The sequence below is a fragment of the Protomyctophum bolini genome, assembly GCF_963924005.1.
Source record: "Protomyctophum bolini genome assembly, chromosome: 19".
Taxonomy (NCBI): Eukaryota; Metazoa; Chordata; class Actinopteri; order Myctophiformes; family Myctophidae; genus Protomyctophum; species Protomyctophum bolini.
The window spans coordinates 18,615,056-18,635,163 of NC_137880.1; the positions used below are offsets into that span (position 1 = coordinate 18,615,056).

The 20,108-nt window shown below is 41.6% G+C and overlaps 2 protein-coding genes across 2 annotated transcripts; one reads left to right on the forward strand and one right to left on the reverse strand.

Moving 5' to 3' along the window:
- Positions 1 to 858: 858 nt before the first annotated feature.
- On the forward strand, positions 859 to 2,531 carry lft1 (lefty1; the record flags this gene model as incomplete). The annotated part of the gene is made up of 4 exons (XM_080791399.1): positions 859 to 1,123; positions 1,334 to 1,583; positions 1,823 to 2,062; positions 2,198 to 2,531. 4 exons carry the CDS (start codon positions 859 to 861, stop codon positions 2,529 to 2,531), a joined length of 1,089 nt encoding a protein of 362 aa, XP_080647525.1.
- Positions 2,532 to 5,235: 2,704 nt separating this feature from the next.
- hnrnpub (heterogeneous nuclear ribonucleoprotein Ub) lies at positions 5,236 to 19,039 on the reverse strand. The gene is made up of 14 exons (XM_080791627.1): positions 18,376 to 19,039; positions 16,827 to 16,941; positions 14,891 to 14,970; positions 14,219 to 14,358; positions 13,570 to 13,669; positions 11,886 to 11,998; positions 11,379 to 11,642; positions 11,153 to 11,272; positions 10,909 to 11,037; positions 10,457 to 10,625; positions 9,320 to 9,604; positions 8,599 to 8,903; positions 8,082 to 8,246; positions 5,236 to 7,616 (listed from the first exon to the last, which is right to left on the reverse strand). Exons 1-14 carry the CDS (start codon positions 18,860 to 18,862, stop codon positions 7,563 to 7,565), a joined length of 2,526 nt encoding a protein of 841 aa, XP_080647753.1. The 5' UTR covers positions 18,863 to 19,039; the 3' UTR covers positions 5,236 to 7,562.
- Positions 19,040 to 20,108: the final 1,069 nt, after the last annotated feature.

A 20,108-nucleotide genomic window follows, 5' to 3' on the forward strand; every position in this document is an offset into this window, starting at 1 on the left:
GTCTGTCTGGGATGCATGCAGTATACAAAATGAACTGGGAAAATCTGTGTGTGTGTGTGTGTGTGTGTGTGTGTGTAGGGGGGGGGGTTCATGTGGAGAAATATAATATGGAGAAAAATATAGTGTACAAATTAAACCAAGTCCATAGGGTCCATTTGGTTATATTTGGTTCAATTTGATTTGTATAATCTCACAGTTACAAATGGACAAATTAACACTAACAGGACTTTACTGTATAGTGAGTTTTAAAAAGGTTTAATTTAATGTCTGTTTAAAACATTTTCAAACTTTCAGAGATAAACACTATATACACTCACACACACACACACACACACACACACACACACACACACACACACACACACACACACACACACACACACACACACACACACACACACACACACACACACACACACATTCAGGACTTTGATTCCAACAAACATCATCTTCAAATAATGAGACCAAGTTGAATATACATATCATATCATATTTAATAATAATTTGTATACATAATTTTTATTATAATAGCCATATGCTTTTCTATTTTTAACTGTCTAAATTAGCCTATACCAACATAAAAGAGATGACATCCTTCAAATGAGACTTGAAGGATGTTGCTGTTTGAAGTATGGCCATTAGATATCCTGTTTAGAACGGGGATGTATTGTCGCACCTTTGTTCTGATAACAGCCCCCTCCCCCTCGACAAAGTGCAAATGACTGAGTGCCACACGCGCATATAAAGGCCACTGGAGTGTCATTTGAACACTGTCTCTCTCTCCGAGTAACAGAGTGCATCAGTGCTACCAGCAGCCTCTTCATACGACTGGACCAGTGACTTTTTTTGTTATTAACGATGGATTCTCTCCGCATCTGCGTTCTGTGCGCAACTTTATTCACCCTCACCAAGGCTTTTACGCACCAGGATATGCAGGACGCACTTCTTCAGAAGCTGGGCTTGGACGAAGTTCCAAGAATTCAAAAAAGGGATTTGGAAAACCTGGTTATTCCTGCACATATTCGAAACAAGTACACATCTATGCTTAAACTTCACCACAGCAGGAAACGCAGAGCCCTTCCCAGTCTGGCGGGTATTCTGAGAGGCATCCCCGGCAATGCAGGTAATGATCTTTTCCAATATTTGAAATGTGGTTAATGTTCACTTCAATAATATTTGACCTAGTAACTGCACCAACACTTATTGATTGTTCATAATTATTCCCATGCGTAATGGTGACATGGCGTGTTATTGACATGTTATTCTAATGTATGTAAATGAGAGTGAATTGTTCAAGATATTAAAAACGTTTATCAATTTTGTGTGTTTTTAGATATATCTGGAGAGTATGTCTATTCTGACACGGCGAGGCAACGCGTGGTGTTCGACATGGAGATGAGGATCCCGGATAACAGCGAGGTGACAATGGCAGTAATGAAACTGTACAAGAAGGCTCCTAACCACCACAAGCGATCCATGCTAGAGAGGAAAAGCCACCGTCCCATCAACAACGCCAGAGTCAGCATCTACTGGGTGGAGGTGTTCCCCAACGGCTCCAACAGAACATCTCTGGTTGACTCTCGGTAAGACACGATTTTACAATAATTATTATTTTTGTAATATTTATAATTGTAATGTTTTTTAAAGTAGGCTACAAATGGAACCACATTCGGATCCATTTGTAGCTATAGCTGCTACTCCCAATTAGTTATCTATGATAATCTTCGTAGCCTATATTGGCTGAATGGAGTTTCATGACGTGCTGTCAAAACGGCTCGTTTTTAATTAGCGCTAATCCAATCACCCCTCCTTCGCATTATAGGTTGATCCCCATTCACGAGACGGGCTGGATAAGCTTTGATGTGACCCAGGCCGTGAACTATTGGTCCAAGACTCAGCAGAAGACACCTATGTACTTGGAGGTGTGGATCGAGGGCGAGAGACCTGGCAGCTACGCGGCAGAGATGGCCAAGAGTGTCCGCTTTACCACCCAGGACCAGACAGACAACACCTTGGGAAAACCCGAGCTCATCCTCTACACACTCAACCTCGAAGAATATGGGTAAGGACGCAAGCTTTGATATACAGGAGATTGTATTAGTGTGCCAATTATCCCATATCCGTTCCCCCCACAATTTGCATTAATTATCTGGGTGGTGTGCCGACTTTTAACACAGTTCTCCCTTCATTTCCTCAGATCTCGTGGCGACTGTGAGGCCAATCAAAACAAAGATGCCTGCTGCCGCGAGGAGTACTTCATCAATTTCCGTGCGCTCACCTGGACGCAGTATTGGATCATCGAGCCAGCAGGGTACCAGGCCTTCAGATGCACCGGAGGCTGCAAGCAGCCCAGGCGAAACTACGGCCACGGGGAGAGGAGGTGTACCGTCGCTGAAAGTGCCCCGTTGCCAATTATGTACTTGGTGAAGAAGGGCGACTACACCGAGATCGAAGTGGCAGAATTCCCCAATATGATTGTTGAGAAATGCCAATGTACCATGGACAATGCTTATTCTGTATTTGGGAATTAGGCCCAAGTGTAGCCTATTTTCTTGTAACAAAACACGTCTAGTACTTTTTATTTAAACAAATAGGCATTCTCTGACATTTATAGAAACTGGGCATTTCATTTCTGTCCCCTTAAGAAACAAGCACTTTATATATTTTGTAAATAATGGATTTTGATAACTGTTTTGTATGAGTTGCATTGAGTCCCCATCAATGATTCAAATACTGTCTGATTTGATCTCAGATGTGTTGTATTTTGAAGCTGTACATAATATAGATGAGTGACATATTTTATGTTATAAAATAAAATGGTTTGCTTCATAGAACTTTGAATTTGCAAATTGTCTTTTTTGGATACTTGCCCAAGTCATTCAGGTTGCCAGTTGCCACCTCCATATGATGCTGTGAAACATGCAGCAACCTTTCTTTAGTCATCAACAAAAGTTCAGTTTAATAATACCAATTTTTTTGTCACTGCATCAAACAAAACTAGCTTCTCAATCAATAATTTCGTATTACGATGTCATTACACACAAAATAACTAAAAATGTTGATGTTGTGGTACTAAACTTGGTTCATGATCTAGACTATATACTGAAAAACATATTCTGCTATTAATATGGTGATATGAAGTGCATCGGTTCACCTGGCACATATTGTAGAACTCATGGGACAATACGTTTATCAACATTAATACTGTGCCTCACTAATGTTCTTTATAAGACACAATTTATGTCTACTTGCTCTGTCTCGTTGTTGAGCAACAGACAGTTCTGAAAACTATACCTATATTACCTACCAATGGGGATTCCATGCTAATGGAAACTATAGAGCCTTTATCGTCCTGTAAAATTAGCATGCTGAAATGGAAGCCATTGTTCTCGCTCTAATAAATATAAAACAGTTGAAATCATGTTCAAACTGTCCAAACCTGCCTACTGGTGATGTCACTCGTAGGTTTCTGAACTGACCACAGCTCTTGTCGGAGACACAGAGCGAGTAGACAGGGATGCTACCATGAGCATGAGTGAGGACCAAATTGACCAATTGTGGTCCTTTAATATTTTACAAAGATTGTAGAGGGACAAAGTCAACGCACTGTTGAACACTGCACCTTTTGAAATGGTTTCAACCAGCTTGCCTACAGGTTGTGTTTTCCCCAATATATGATAATGTCAAAGTGAGGAATACCTTGTCTGTTTGGCCATCCATCATTTAACTTGCTTCACACACTACCCCACATACTGCTTTCACAAAATTGTCATGACACAATGACATAGACTGCAATATAAACAAACCTTTTCATATCAAGGCCAGTCAGACCCCCAAATTGATAAGCATGCGTATACACCCCATTTGAAAAGATATGGTGCCAGCTAGGGACCCCCATAAGAAGATCTTAGTTGATAGGTTAAGGTTAAGTAATGTACAACTGCACACAATCAAATATATTTGATTTGTATTGGTCAATTTAGGAACACAATATTTTGTCTGGGATTTCATCACTATAAAGGCGGGTAGCAATCCTATATAGTCCTAGTCAATCCGCATTAAGAGAGATCACAGATGAAGTACAGTATAGCTGCATCCCATGACACCACCTGCTACTCCTTTATTTGTACTTTGTTAATTCTATACGAAATTGTAATGATAAGTAAATAATTTGCCTAATGACATATGACACTTGTTGCATTGAGTGGTCATGTTTAAGTCTGTTAGGCAGACTTGTGTGCCTAACAGACAGCTTTTTGTGTGTATTGGTATATTTGCAGTGGGATAAAGCTACATGGCCACATGCAGAGAAACATTGTGAGAAATGGTCAATCCACATCAGTCCTAGAATAGGTCTTTCTCTGTTTACATCAGGCTTAGACGATAGACTAGGCCAAACATTGGTAATCAGGGCCACTATCAAAATAAAAGGCCTGTTTGCTATCATTGTAGGGGGGCTTGTCATTCACTAATGTGCTACTCATGGATGTAAACAGGCTTCCTACAGCTTAACTCAAGTCTGGAAGGAAAGTGGATTCCCACTAGAGTTATTCTATTAACAGGAAGCACGTGAATAAAGGCCATTCAGCAGTATCATAATGCAATGGTGCTCAAATTCTTCAGGCTGTGACCCAACAAAACAATCATATTTGAACTAGGGCCCCTAAAAAAAACTCATTTTATGGACATACAAATGATCGGACAATAATATTTCCAGAAACACAAAGAGCTGTATAGTGGACTCCTACTGTGCCATACATAGTCGTAGTAAATCAGTGTCAAACATATTCAGAAGAAAACCTGGAGACTGATATTCAAAATAAGAACATTATAATGGTGTAAAACAGAAACATTTGCCACGGATACTGACAAGTCTTGCCACAGACACATTTGTCAGTGTACGGACATATTGATGATCCCTGAGTGGGACCCTGACAAGCACTTAGAATTGTAGTGGCATGACATTTTGTTTGACTGTTCCACAGATAAATATTGTGAAAGTAGCAGATCTACAAGCTTGTAGATCAGCTATTTTAACATTTTTTGCTTTTACTTTACTTATTACTTTTGATGCGGATCATGCGGTAATGGTCCCGACCCACAGGTTGAGAAGGACTGTCTAATCATGAATGTCAAAAACATTCTTTAATTACTCTCATTTTTATTCAAGCAGTGTGGTTATGTTTAACACAATTAACTGTAGTCAAAGACCTAAGAAATAACAACGCTACTGTATAGTTTTACTTATTTTAATAAGAGTTGAGACAAAATAAAAAAGCAAGGTTTAACATTGTCATTATAGAAAGAGACAAGTCTGAAAAGTTTCAAGAATTTTGGGCAGTTGGTTTTAATAAAACACCTGATATTTGTCCTGCAACATAAATCAATAAAAAATACACTTGGTTTTCATGAGGACATACAACAATCTCTACTCTGCAAACCTGTAAAATGGATGTATCCATTACATTAAAATAGGAGCATAACCCCACCCCTGAAAATCTTAAAATATAGACAGCTCATGGCGTATACCAGTCGTTGGGGAACACTAACACACAACACAGCATTACCTGAAGTCAGTTAATGAAACATTCATGCATGGCTGAAATTTGTGGTTAACTATATACAGTATGTTCAATGAAATGTTAACACAGGCTGGTTACAAATAAAACAAAATGACTTAGTGCACCATTGCTTGCCTCACTGTCTCTCGTGGTCATAACTTCTGGTTGTACGTGACATCAACCTATTCTCTGCTACTGCAATAACCTCTACAAGGGAAATGTCATTAGACAATGTGTGCTGTTAAATGAGCTGCCATTATTACAGAGGCCATGGTGTCACCATTACATAATCGGGAGTACTTTGAAATAATTATATTGTATCAAGTTTGACAATGGGCATCTTCTTTCAGTCAGTATGAGGCATCTGGAGCTGTAGGTAAATCTAATCCCCCCATCCCAATAAATTCATTGGGTCTGAATATCCACACGGTTGTGTTCAGTTAAGTGATCAGATTTTCTTATTCATGTGAGAAAACCAACCAAATATCAGATTTGAACTCACCCAAGAAAAGAACCAGACCCATAAACTCATGGGCCTAATGTGTGCTAAACTAGCTCCAGTCTACAGTATGAACATTTAAAGATTTTAATAACACAAAAACCCTAACATGATTAAATGGCGTATTACAGTCTTTGACTCACCTCTTGCATTGTAAATTGCCAGTACCTCATTCAAGTAACAAAGCTTCCAAGCCAGATTCAGAAAGCAGCCACATATTAAACAAACACCTGACAAGTGTGGCCAGTGCCCCAATAAATTAAGCATAATTTAAAATAAAAGATATAAACGCAGTACTAGCATGGCTTTTGTTAAAAACTTCAAAAGCTTTAAAATACTCTCAATGTGATATGTATTCAAATAGCTTGAAGTACCTGTATTGGTACATCAATAACTGGACATGTGTAGCTGGTACTTGACTAATGAGGTGTGAAATATGGGCAGAGGGGCTGATGTCCTTAATGTTTTAAGTAGTAAACCAGGCCATAGCCCATCAAAGGTCCTTTACGCACCTTTGAACTGAATCAAAAGTCATAAGCCATTAGGAGATGTAAAAATGCCAACGACTTGTTTATTGTAAGTCTAGGGAATTTAGGTTACATATAAGATGTTTGAACAAAAGACAAAAACCAGTACTTGCTTAAAATTGTTCTGCCTTTTCATTTAACTGTTTGATGACTACATGTACAATCTAACAATACTTAGCTAACAGCAGTGCTGGTTAAGCAGCCAAAACATTTTGCTTGCGATCATTACCACTTTTAAACCTCTTACAAATTAAACTAAGCAACAAAGCAAAAATATTTACAAGGTAATGTAAAAAAAACAAATTGATAAAACATACAACCCTGAACAACTCTCCTTACACCTGCCACACTGGCAAAATGTTTTCAGTTCTTGATTTTCAAACAATTTATAATAAATTTGTTTTAAAAGCATTCCATTTTAAAACGTGGTGGAGACCGTAAAATGTAAAAAAAGAAAAAGGGAAGGGGACCTTTTATGCAGATGAACACATTTTGTATACACAAAACAGAAACTGTATGTATAAAAGCTTCAAAAACACCATCTATCCATTTCATCTCCTCTCTGATGTGGAATGTTGTTCCATGTTGCTTTAGCTATTATTGTCAGTTGGTTGTCAGTTTTTTATTTAACCACATAGGCCCTAATTATACTTGGTTGTATGCCGGAGTCACATGGCGAAAATAGCAGATCAACAAACTTGCAGTGCATTGCATCACATTGTGAGACTGCCCCAACAAATTGGATGATGTTGACTAGTGTTCAAGAAATGATACAAAAAAAAAAAAAAAAGGAAAAAAGCAGGCTGTGGAGAGGGATGTTCCGTGGCGAGCGGTGGGTCTCAGTGCGGGCCACCAGTCCAATTACACAGTAAAATCCAGTGTTCATTTAACTCGTAGAAGAATGTACAAATATATCTGTACACTTGCAGAGTTAAATTATTCCTCAGGATTTTACAGTGTACAATACAAAGTCTCTCAGTAGTATCCCCCTGGCTGATACTGCTGGCTCCATGGCTTCTGGTTCCAGAACTGCAAGGGAAAAACCAAACCAAGTTTAGATTAGGGCTGCAACTCTTGATTATCTTCTTAGAGATTATTCTATTGATAAATATTTCTTAAACATTTTATATATATATATATATATATATATAGGAAAAAATACATTGATTAACCACTACAAATCTACAAGTAATTGTACCAATGATGAGTTACACTAGACTCCTGTCAATGTGGTAGGCGTCTTAACAACTTGGCCATCGGGTCGCCCATATACAGTAGATCCTTTTATAAAATATATTTTGTAAACATTAACCAGGAGGTTTGAGCAATGATTTCCATCCGCCTATAAATGTGGCTTTGTTGCAATTACACTTCTGTTAGATGGGATAGTGATCCGATGACACACTTGAGCAAAGTGTAAACATTGGTACCATTTGAACAATTGTTTCAAATTTTCAGAAGGGAATGTATTATGTAACAAATTACAGTACTGACCCCTTGCTGCCAGCTCTGGTTGAAGGCTTGAGCCTTATCCATGCCAAAGTTGCCGTTCCTGTTTCCGTAATTGCCGCCGCTGCTATTCCTGTTGTTGCCATAGTTGCTGTTCTTGTTGCCAAAGTTGCCACGGCTACCACCACCAGCACCTCCTCTAGGCTGGAACTACAAAATGGAATGAATGAAAAAAAAATCACAACTGATGTGGAACAGTCCTGCACATCCTAAATTATAATGCACAACCTACAGATCTGAATCTATAGCTTTGCATTGAGATCAGAATTTCATGTCAACAGTACAGTATACAGTACTTATTAGGAAGAAAGCCTGGACTTATCCTCAGATCCTAATTCCAAGTACTGTGATGTCTGATATTGTCAGAATCAGCTTTGTTTGGCCTGCCAGGCCAGGTAACTACACAACCCAAATCTCTCAGTTTTATCCCTCATTACAGTCAGAACACGCCTCACAACCAAGTTGTGGGTCACTGATCCAAGAGGCAGGTTTCCACACTCACCTGATTGTAGTTGCCTCTGTTACCGCCGCCTCCCCTGCTCATGTTGCCGCCACCACCACCGCCACCACCCCTGCTCATGTTCCCCCTGCTCATTGGACCACCTCGGTTCATGGATCCACCCCTGGCTCCACCTCTTGGGCCCATGTTACCCCTCATTGGTCCACCTCTCGGGGATCCTATCAGGCTGGGCATGAGGCTTCCGCCCCTGTTGAAGCTACCACGGCTGGGAGGGAAGCCTCCTCTGAATGCTGGAGGTGGCAGAAAGCCACGGGGAGGACGGTTGAAGCCCCCACGAGGAACAGGAGCTGTGGACAGCAGCAGACCAGAGGGAACAGTGAACACAGGTTACATTCAACACCCATGTCAGAAGCTGGAATAGAGGGCCTAGAATGCATGCCATACTACTGCTTATGCACAATCCCCAATAATTTTAAACCTTACATTTGCAAGGATGAAAGCCAAGTGAAGCCCACCACACACCGGCTGCGACCATCTGCGGCGCGTTTCCGCGCGGCGCCGCCTGCAAAATAGAACTGTGTTCTATCGGCGCGCCGGGCAGCGCGGCACCGCGCGGCGGACGGAGCCGGTGTGCGTTAGGTTCATTGAAAATAATGGAAGCGGCTGTGTGCGCCGCGCGGGGGACGCAGCCAGTGTGTGTCGGGCTTAACAGTAAAATAATTGAGAAATAAAAATAAATTGGAAAAAGAAAGAAAAACTCTACCTCCTCTGAAGTTGCCTCTGATGGGGAAGCCCCCGCGAACACCTCCCCTAGGTCCTGGTCCTCCACCACGGTTGAACGGGCCCTTGTTGCCACGACCTCCTCCACGCGGGCCGCCACCACCCCTCTTTGGGGGCATGCCCCCCTGGTTGGGCCTCTTCTCAGCAGGAAGGGCAGACTTGCTCTCCTCCTTATACTGCTCCAGAAGCTTGAGACCCTCCTCCTTCTGCAGTTCCACATAGGTCACCTCGCTGAAGCTGTCTCCCACATCGGGCAAAGAGAAGAAACCTGGAGGAAAAAGAAAGAAACAAGAAATGTTTTTTCTCTTCTCCAGTTTCTTAATTTAGTTAATTTCCAAGTTGTACTTGACTCTGCTGACCCCTACTGGTTGGTTAGGGAGGGTTCAGGTGAGTGCATGTCCCATGGACCTTACGCAGACCACGGCAATCTTGCCATATAAATTAATGCCAGGGTGCTAACAAGGTGCAATTCCCATAGACAGCCCATTCATCCAAACAGAAAAGTCCATTAATCCAAACAGAAAAGTCCTATCTGATTGTATTAAACGTCAAACTCACTAACATTTCAGCTGTACGAAAAGCTTGAATTATCTGCAAAGTGTTTGTTTCATAAAAAGCCACTGTAGACACTGTACGAGTTACTTTCTTTCCTTGAAGGCGATTTTTCTGTGTTGCAGTTTGGAAGTGCTCGTTAGAGATCACTCAACTTCCCTGCGTACCAGGGAAGTTGAATTTGCACAAAACGGGTGCAGGACGGGAGCAGGACGTTTCTTTACGGAAAACGAGTGCTTCTAAACTCTGATGACAAGTTGGCCGCGGTCTGCAAATGGTCAATTATGTGCTACACCACCAGTGACAGTCCACTTCTTTTCACAGTGAGCCGTTTTCCTGGGAGGGTATAATGTATGCAGAGGAACAAGCCATTTCTCCTAGTTCAGCTCCCCCCGAATAGGTGCCCTAACCAACTTGTAGAAGACACTAATAAAGTGACAGATTAGAGAGATGCGATTCAAACAAAACCCTAATCTCTGTAGTAGTGGACAGGAACATTACCCCTGTGCCACCAGAATGCCCGAAATATGACATTAAATATAGTTTAAATGAGACATTGATTCATTACCTTTCATTTTAAGAAGAGCATGCTCAGGCACCTCTTTGCCATCACTTTCCGCCTTCTTCTGGGCCCTCTGCTTATAGTCTTCATCCGAGGGACAGATCACCACAGCCTTACGCTGGAAGCCAGCAAACAGACACATCTTCCTTTTCTGGCCTGGGGCTGACAGGTTGGTCTGGGGAATGGAGAAATTTCACAATCCATCAAGGCACAGAAAATGGAGAATACACCACCATTTGAAGATCTATCCTTTGAGATAGATTTTGATAGGCATAGCTTTTGGTTGATCTCTCAATTTCCATGTCACAATACTATGAATAATAAGTCCATGATGTGGTCCATCAATAATTGTAATGTCTAACACATTAGATTGTGTAAAATTCTAAGCTAAATGAAAGAAAATCCCATTTCCCCAAAAAATCTAAATCAGGGTGGACAGATTCAGAAGTGAGACTTACATGATCTAAGATGTAGTTTCTCTTCTTGCGAGCAGCGATCTCGATGAACTTGCCCAGGAAAAGTGGTGCACGCTGGGAGATGCCAGCTAGCTTTGCAGTGTCCTTTGACCGGCGTTTCAAGCTGTTAATCTGAAAGAAATTAAAATGTTATTTCAAGCTGTTATTCTGAACGAAATTAAAATGTTATTACTCATTGAGAATGTGCCAATCCAGGCCATAACAGACAAAAATGGAACAAGCATACCATCATTTTCTCCACAATGGTGTCGCTGCCAAGGATGTAGTATTTCCCAGGGTTTTGCTGAATGTGATTCTTCACCCATGTGGTCTTCCCCGAGCCTGGCAGGCCCACCATTACTATCATCTACAAGACAGGAACGAGATATACATAGTATTCAGTGTGAATGTTTTTTATCCTGAATATAAAAGGCACATGTCATTCCTACTACAACAAGCTTTTCTGTGTTTACCTCGCAATCAGCCTTGGTCTCAGGTCCCTTGGGTCCACGGATCCTCTCGTCAACAGGAATCTGCTGCATGAAGGTGTAGCCCTCGGGCTGGGGGAAGTACGGCGTCTCCATCTGGCCAAAGTTGAACTCCACTGCACAGTTGTGGCAGGTGATGTGGGGGTAGAGGGCCTGGTCAGCCAGGGAGTCCTTGGGGATTTCAAACGCCACAGCAGGCTCTGCGCCGTTCTTAGAGAACGACATCGCCACATTGTCGCCCTCAAAGTCCTGTGGGATGGCATGTGAACATGGTTGGTCATGTATTAGTACTTTGACAGCAACATTTAAATAGAAATTTCACAAGGGATGACAATGTTGACACAAAAACTGTTGCCAGCCAAAGACAATCAATTCTATTCCCCTTTGAATGCAAGGTTGAAGTCTTTTGCAAATATATTTAAGTTTATAGAATTTTAGCTGCATCCACACACTTGTCACTTTACAGCCAATGGAATGAAGGGCATCGCTTACAATGAGGCAGCAGATTACATCATTCTCATCGTAGGTCTCTCCATAGTCCTCTGTCACACAGTTGGACGTTTTCTTGCCCTGCCCAAAGTAGCCATACGAGTGCTCCTCTTCACCTATGGAGGTTAAGCACAAATTATATTTTATTAAACCACATGCATTTTATTTTAAAGTGTGTATTTATATAGATTTAGCAAAGTTTCACCAGGAGGGTAAGGTGGTGTTTGAACAGTGATCGTGATGGATGAGAAGACTACTAGTAACAGTGTTATTAATTGCAGTCATGTCATGTTGTCTACCAACCACCAGGTGGCCTTCCAGAGTCATTTTAGGGCAAACTTTAAGGCGTAACCACTCCAAGATAAAGTCTTCAAATAAACCTTGTTTACTACCGTTTCAGTTCCTCCAGCATTTTACGTTGTGGTTTGATTATTTTAAAGCATGCAGTGCAGCTTAAAGTGCATACATGACACCGACAGCTGCGTGTATATAATGTCTGAACCTTGGTATTCCATCATTGTAAAACTTTGGCTGCCGACTGTGTTTATAAAAGAAGCTGACTGCATATGTATGATTGGGGCAATAGGTGACGTGGGTAGTAGACCAAAATTCAGTTTTTATTTAAAGGCACTACCAATGCAGAAGTCAGCTTTTGAGACTTAAAGATCTTGCTTTCTGCAACACTTCAATTATCTTATTGATAAGGTATATTTGACAAAACTGAGATTAATTAAATCTTTAGGGCACTGTCAGGTCTTGTTGCTACAAGGGTTTCCATTACTACATGGTACCAAAGTAACACTTATGCTAAAGACATGTCAGTGGATGGAGTCACCTGGACCAGCTCATGAGCAAATATTTATGAAACATTGAGACCTTTCGGTTCAGGAATATGAAAGCCGACAACACATTGTTGTGTTGCTTTTCGATGTGTACACCGTAAAAGGTATCTAAAGAGCACAAACTAGTTTCTGAACATGCCAAGTATCGAGACTGTTGGCAACCAAATACCTCAGATACCTCAGACAGAAACGATACCTACCACACTTTAGATGCCTCAATAAAATGATGTACTTTGCACATCGAAAAGGATCGAGAGACTGTTTGGCAACCAAAACTCACGATACCTCAGACAGAAACGATACCTGCCACACTTTAGATGCCTCAATAAAATGATGCACATCGAAAAGGAAGTTATTGGAGAACATGCGATAGGTCTTCTTTTATATTCTTTAACAGATTATATGACAAAGGTCTCAATGTTTCATAAATGTTTGTTCATGAGCTGGTCCAGCAGGCTCCATCCACTGCCATGCATTTCATCACACTTCCGGTGTAGGATTTGCCACCGAGCGTCATGGTGCAGCATAGTCACGTGACCATGACTTTTCCTTCTGTAAGTCGGTTTATGGGCCCACAATTCTTGCCATTAACTCTGAATCTACAGCACTGTCCGTGGTTTTGATGTTCAGTCCTAATTTGACTTCTCATTTAGAATATTAACACTTCTAAAGCGTGATCAGACTTATTAGCCAGAGGTAGTAATGGAACATTTCACCTCCCGGTTTTGAGGGGAACTGAACAAGCCTCATCTGCTTGGCACTCTAGCGCCTTTATTCTGAAAAAATCTGCAACAAAAACACTGGTTCTATGGTGACGCCAACAATAGAGGACATGGGATACTGACCGAGGAGCAGGCTGCCAGTGGCCAGGGACCAGCCCACCTGGACATCATGGATCTCCATGTTCTTATGGGAGATGTGCTTGATTGGGATCTTTTCTGTAATCTGTTGATATCGGTGTTAAAACAGGCACAGTCAATTCTGCTGGATCATCACAGTCACTGCCAGTGAGAATGTCATACAACAGGCACAGTGGTAATTTCATCTCATTATGTCATGAGTTTAAATAAGGGCTATGAAAACAGTAAGCCTCAATTGCAACTTAATAAGATCTAGGCATCAGCAAAAATTAAATATCAAGGTAGTGAAAAGTGATTTATCCTATTTTATGCAAACTATACTTTCACGAAAAAATTCAATTTGAAGAAATAAATAATGCTGACACTGTAAATAATGTATTATAGAACTTTTTTACAGCAAGACAATTTTGATGGTTAAATGCAGTTTACTATAATAACACATTTTGGACACATTTCATTAGTTACTTTGTTTCAGTATGGACAACTCTGCAGTTAACTCCATGTTGGAAGACAGAAATAAATGAAACGCCTATTTAATTGGCTTCAGCTGTGATTAAATTAAGATATAATAAATTGCATGTTAAGATGTCTGGTGTTAAACCATGTCCACTGCATATGAATAGTGAGGCTGTACCTTCATCTCGAAGCAGACCTTTCCCTGGGTCACCCCATATGAGGCCTTGCCTCCAGACCAGAGGTACGCAAAGCTCTCCATGGTAAGAGACGAAGCGCTGTAGCGGTCTCGTGACACCTTGAAGTGCAGGTCGCAGTTGTCTAGTGCACACACACACACAAATTATACGGGCATTCCACATGTATCTTTTAGAGAGCGAGAATAAATACAGAGAGACTAAACGAGGGCTGGGCAGAATGCTTATTTTTACAATTCTAATCAAGAGCCTAAATATAATAATTGTTGTAACTGTACTAAATCAAATGAATACAGTATTGTAAAAATGCTGTAACGGTATGTAAGCCACTTTCTTATCAGCCAGTTATTAGGATAACTTATGGAAGGAACAGCTTTCCTTCCATAGCTTTTCAGATACATAAAGACAAATAGACATAGTTTCTTAGTTATTTCATGAAGTATAAACGGTGTTCATCTTTAAACTTAGGCAGGCAAAATGCATACTCAACTCATTGCCTGCGTTATCAATTAAATAACACTTAATCCGAATTCAGATCTCACCAAGAAACCACTTAAGATAATCAAATCCGGATTTGTTTTTTTAAACTTCCAACTTCATTAAATAAAATATTGTAATTACATTTACATGGCTATAGTTATATTCAAAGGACTCACAGGTATCCAGGCAGACTTTTGTGTCGTCAAATTCCTCATCCTCTTCCTCAAGTGGCGGTACAGGGGACTTGAAGGATGCCCTGAAAACAATAGATCAAAACCAGTCAGACAATTGGGTGGTCAGAGAGTTATGGCACTAGCACGGAGCCCGTGTAGATGACTTGGTACCACCTGCGGAAAACGATGACTGAAAGAAAAAGGGGGTGGGGAAATACTGTAGGAAAAAGGAAAAAAATGAAAAGAAAAAAAACAGGCAAGAGTCTCCAAGTATTATTTGTATAGTAAACACTGGCAGACAGCACTTACCTTGCATTATCCAGCGAAATCTAAAACTCAAAGAGAGACATGGAGAAAACCTACACCACCCTACAGGGTAGGAGGCCACACATTGGTGACTGAAAAAAAGTTTCTGATCAGTGTTATGGGAATCAGACTCCTGCTGAGTCAGTCAGTCTTACGTAGTACTAGGAGTGATTTAGATCTTTATGTGTTGAATTCTCACTGAAATGTCATGAACAATTTCAAAGGCCCCATGAAACAGAAGCACAACCAGCCAGTTTAATGCTTAAAGGGATTCCTATGCAATAGAGTAAACCATGTTGAGCTCAAATTGGATGCTGCAGCTGCAGTCACTTATCAACTCTGCAGTGGTCAAATATGTAATGACAATTCTGTGAAGAGATAATTTACTTACTATAGGTGAAAACCATGTAAAGACATTAATGTTAGACTATAATAATACAGATGGATAGATGATGAAATACAGTCTGTGATAGACTATGGAAGGTGTCAGAATCCTTTCCATCATGTGTTGCAGACTAAACCGTCTGAGTGCTTGGTCATGTGTCCTCAGACAGCCCTGAGCTACAGCAGGGAGATTTATGACGACCTGCAAGAGGGGCCATGTTCTGGCATACTGAGAAGGAGCATATGGCCCCACTGAAAAGTTTGAAAGCCTATGACTACAAAGGAAACAAATCTAGCCTAATGTTAAAACACAGCAGTAACAGTGGTGTAACGAATTTGTGAAAGAAAATAGCAAAATGGAATAATGTGGGGGAAAAAGTAAAACCGGACAAAATAACTAATTTACTGTGGTGACCCCCCCCCCCCCCCCCGAAATCGACCTCTGGGGTTGTAGTAGAAAGTGTCTTCTTCCTACGGATCCCTCCCCACACTGAGTCAAGAGCAAACAGACAAAACATTGACCAACTCGCTAGCTATACACACACACACACACACACGTCACCTGTGCAGAGAAAGGAACCTAAACACGTTTATACATTTAAAAAAATGCACACATCATGATACATGAGACAGAAACAGCATTGACATCATACAACTAGTACAAACAAATAAAAATAAACTAACTACAGTGCGAGGTCAAACAATGCACGGTCGACAGCGAGTTCTTCCTGGGACGCTCCAGAACACTTGTGATATTTTGCTAGACACGTGTGTGCTACTCTGGCTGCAGTGGATCTTTCCTCCCCTCCTCTGTGCTTCCACCTCCCCCCTCCCTCCAAAGTTCACATCTGCTACTTTCCTTCTGGGCTCACTTTGAGCAGCCTTGGTCACACCTGGAGCACACAATGGCTTTCCAAAACAATAGGTGGCATGAAGAACAGATGTAAGAAGAATGTACTAAATTAAATAGGCTTCTTTTACAGAATGCAGTCCGTTACAGACACAGAGTGAGTGGGCACTGCAAAGAGGTAAAAATGGTAAGGTTCTTTAAAGAAGTTAGGGATGACCCTCAGAAACAGGTGTAGAAATAAATCAAAAAAATAAATGGTATGGTTATTCTTGAAAATGAGGGTCTGTTTTTTTAACTAGTTAAGTTGCATTGGCACTTAAAGCCAATACAGTTGCAACAAAGCTATGATGACGCTTCAGGGATACTGAAGGCCATTTTCTTGCTCTGTCCCATCCTTACCAGCTGTATTTGTTCTCTTCAATAAATTCAAAGTAGCCCCTTCCATGTTCTTCCCGGCGCCTCTTAACACCCTTCTTATTCTTCTGCTCAGCATTCGTGCCTTTGTCCGCATCCCCTTTGGAAATAAAACAAAGATATAGATTGAGGCGCTCCTTTTTTGGAGAGAGAGAAAGAGAGGTCGGACTGGCAGTGGGAGTCTGTCCCACAAAGCCCGTTCCATTAGTTACAATGCGTCGACCATTAGTATGACTGTTTTTATTATATCACTTAAGAGGTAACACCTCATAGTTACAATGGATAATAAGACATTCAAAGTCCATAACAATTTTAATGACCAGGGTAGTAGTTACAATGTAAGCTGGTCCAGCTGAATAATATGACAACAGTGTTTACTGGGATGGGGAAACAATCACTGCAAAATAAAGACAGGGAACAACCCTGAAATAAACACTAGGGTGTTACAATTTAACAGTTAAATAGAGAACTTTCAATGAGACTTGAGATGTGGGTTGTTTTCTAGGGGAAAATAAATATTTTCCTTTGGACAAATGCATCATGCAAGGAAGATGGAAACGCTGACCTAATTTGACCCTTCCCCCCAACCAACCCCAGTTTGACTGTGACCGACATTAGCTAACGACGGATACCCATGTTTTCCCCACAATCATTATTCTGCAATCTGCCTTTACTTTGGTAAAACAATCTGAACTTTGGCTACATACAGACCAGGAACGGACTACCAAGACAAACATCAGCATCTCCCTCGACTCGTCATATCAACATCTTCTATCTAGATGTAGCGGAGTATAGCTAGCGGCTAGCCGCCTAGCTTGCTAGCTAGAGGCTAGCCGCCTAGCTAGCGGCTAGCCGACTCTAGCTAACTCTGCACCGCAGACACAAAGGAAATGTAGCTTGCCAGCTAAAACCAAACCCTTTTGGCGTTAGCTAGCAAGCAAACAAGCAAGCTAAAAACAACAAATAAAAGAGCTGTGCTAGTTGTTACCTGGATGCCATTATTTAATAGTTAACTATATAGATTACACATTAGGGCAAACGAAACGAACTATCAATACTATTCTATATGCCCGTCGCCATGGTTGGGCCTATACACCAATTCATCCGCACGAGCGATTCCTTCGCTCAATAAAACGCATTTGAAATTAATTATAAGTAAGGAAAAAAACTAGTTTTTGGTCGAGCCACACGGTCATGCGGAGGAGCATAATGTAGACATTAAGGCCTATACAACTCCGTGTCGCTCGCGCCCCAAAAGGAACAGATCTACAAACCAACAATACGGCTCAGCGCGACGCGTTGTTGACTTGTATATCTGATTTTTAATGGCCAGCGACACCCCTTGCGCGGATTAGCATTAGCTAGCCTATCTAGGAGGTCACACTAGCTGGCTCAAACATGGACGCTGCTCCATTGTAAAGAAATGACTTCCATCATTCCCCACCCGGCCGCCTCCTCCTAGCAGCGGCCAAAAAACACACCCGAAACCGGGACACGAACCCATCCCGCAGCACAGCCAGCTTTGTCGACTCACCCTCCTCTGCAGCCTGGTCCTCACCGTCACCGTCAATTTTCTCCATGTCGTCTTCGTCCTCCTTCAGTATGGGATCCATCTCCTCCTCATCATCGTCGTCCTCCTCCTCTCCCTCGCCCATCTCCGCGTCCTGCTGCTGCGCCGCGCCGCCAGCATCAACGCCGCCTCCATTCTCCCCTTCTGCCTCCTCCACCGGCTCAGACTCGTCCTCCTCCTCGTTGGCCTCCATGCTCTCTTCAATCGGGCCTTCGTCTTCTTCCCCGTCGTCGTCCTCTTCCTCCGCCATCATGCCCTCGTGGTCGGCGGCGTCCCCCTCGTCCCCTGCGGCCTGGTCTACAGGAGAGTCCCCGGCCAGGGCCTCCTGGTCCAGCGCGGCCTGCAGGCGGTCCATGAGATCGGCCTTCAGCCCCTTGTCGGACAACTGGCGCTTCTTCAGCTCGTCCTTTAGCTCGTTCACTTTCAGCTTCTTCACGTTGATGGAACTCATGATGTCGAATGTTTTCTTGTTGTTGCGCGCAATAAGTAGGGATATATATATTGTAATTTAAAAAAGATTGAGCCACAAATAAGACAATAAATAAATACGACGGCGGCTGGTGTGAGGCTGTGAGCGGATGTAATTCAAACTGCGCCAAATGTCACCGTCGACTGTCGTCGCTGAACCCTTTTCTACCGGCAGAAGGAGAGCGAGCCGCATGAACCGTGTGGGGGAGGAGGAACAAGGCGGTGCTTAGTTACCGTAATGATTCGGAGGCTAGCGCAGGGACTAACTGGCGCTTCTGGGGATTCTTTATTCACTTTCCGCTTCTTCATGTTGATGGAACTGAACTGACATGATATAGAATGTTTTATTTTATTTTTTATAAATTGAATATATATTGTAAATGCCACAAATAAGACAACAAATAAATACAGTGGCGGCTTGTGTGGGCCGTGGGCGGATCGCGGATGTAATTTGAATTTCAAACTGTGCTGAGCCGGCCGGCCCCTTTCCTTGCATGCATGAACCGAGGAGGGGAGGAGGAACCAAGAGGAACAAGAGGGTGCTTACTGCTTACCGTAATGATTCGGAGGCTAGCGCAGGGACGTTTGGAATGCCACGCGCTCTTATATCTTATCTGATTACCACAATACTTTATATCATCATGGCATGCCCTATATTGTTTTTAATTCTCAAACAGATTGAACAAACATAACATAACACCATTCTCTACGTAAATCACTCTGTTTATTAAACAAAACAGGAATCTACCAGTACCAATCATCTACCAATTTGTCCAATTTATTAATATAAGGTTAATTGGACCCTTAGCCGTAGTGTACTTTAGTGTAGCCTAAACATAACAAATATTTGGTCCCATGCATTTATGTTGTGTTTTTTAGCCTATATAATAGTAAGCAGAAGTTTCTAATGGCTGGCCAGACCATGCATGCAACCAAAATCTCCACGTCCGATCGAGTATACTAACTGTAGCATTTAGGTCTCATAGAGTTATCGGTAGGTCTGCGTCTCCCTAAAATCTATTTTACAAAATTCATTCACAATTAGTTTGCCTAATAAACAATTCAAATTCAATTAAATAGCCTACCCACCTACATTTGGGACCCATAAATAATATTAGAAGAAAATGCGAAAGAAACCGCCCTTATTATTTCTACTTTAGCTATTAATCGCAGTTTACTGCCACCCTGTGGATAAATGATATGCACAGTTTAATTCAATCACTGAAGTA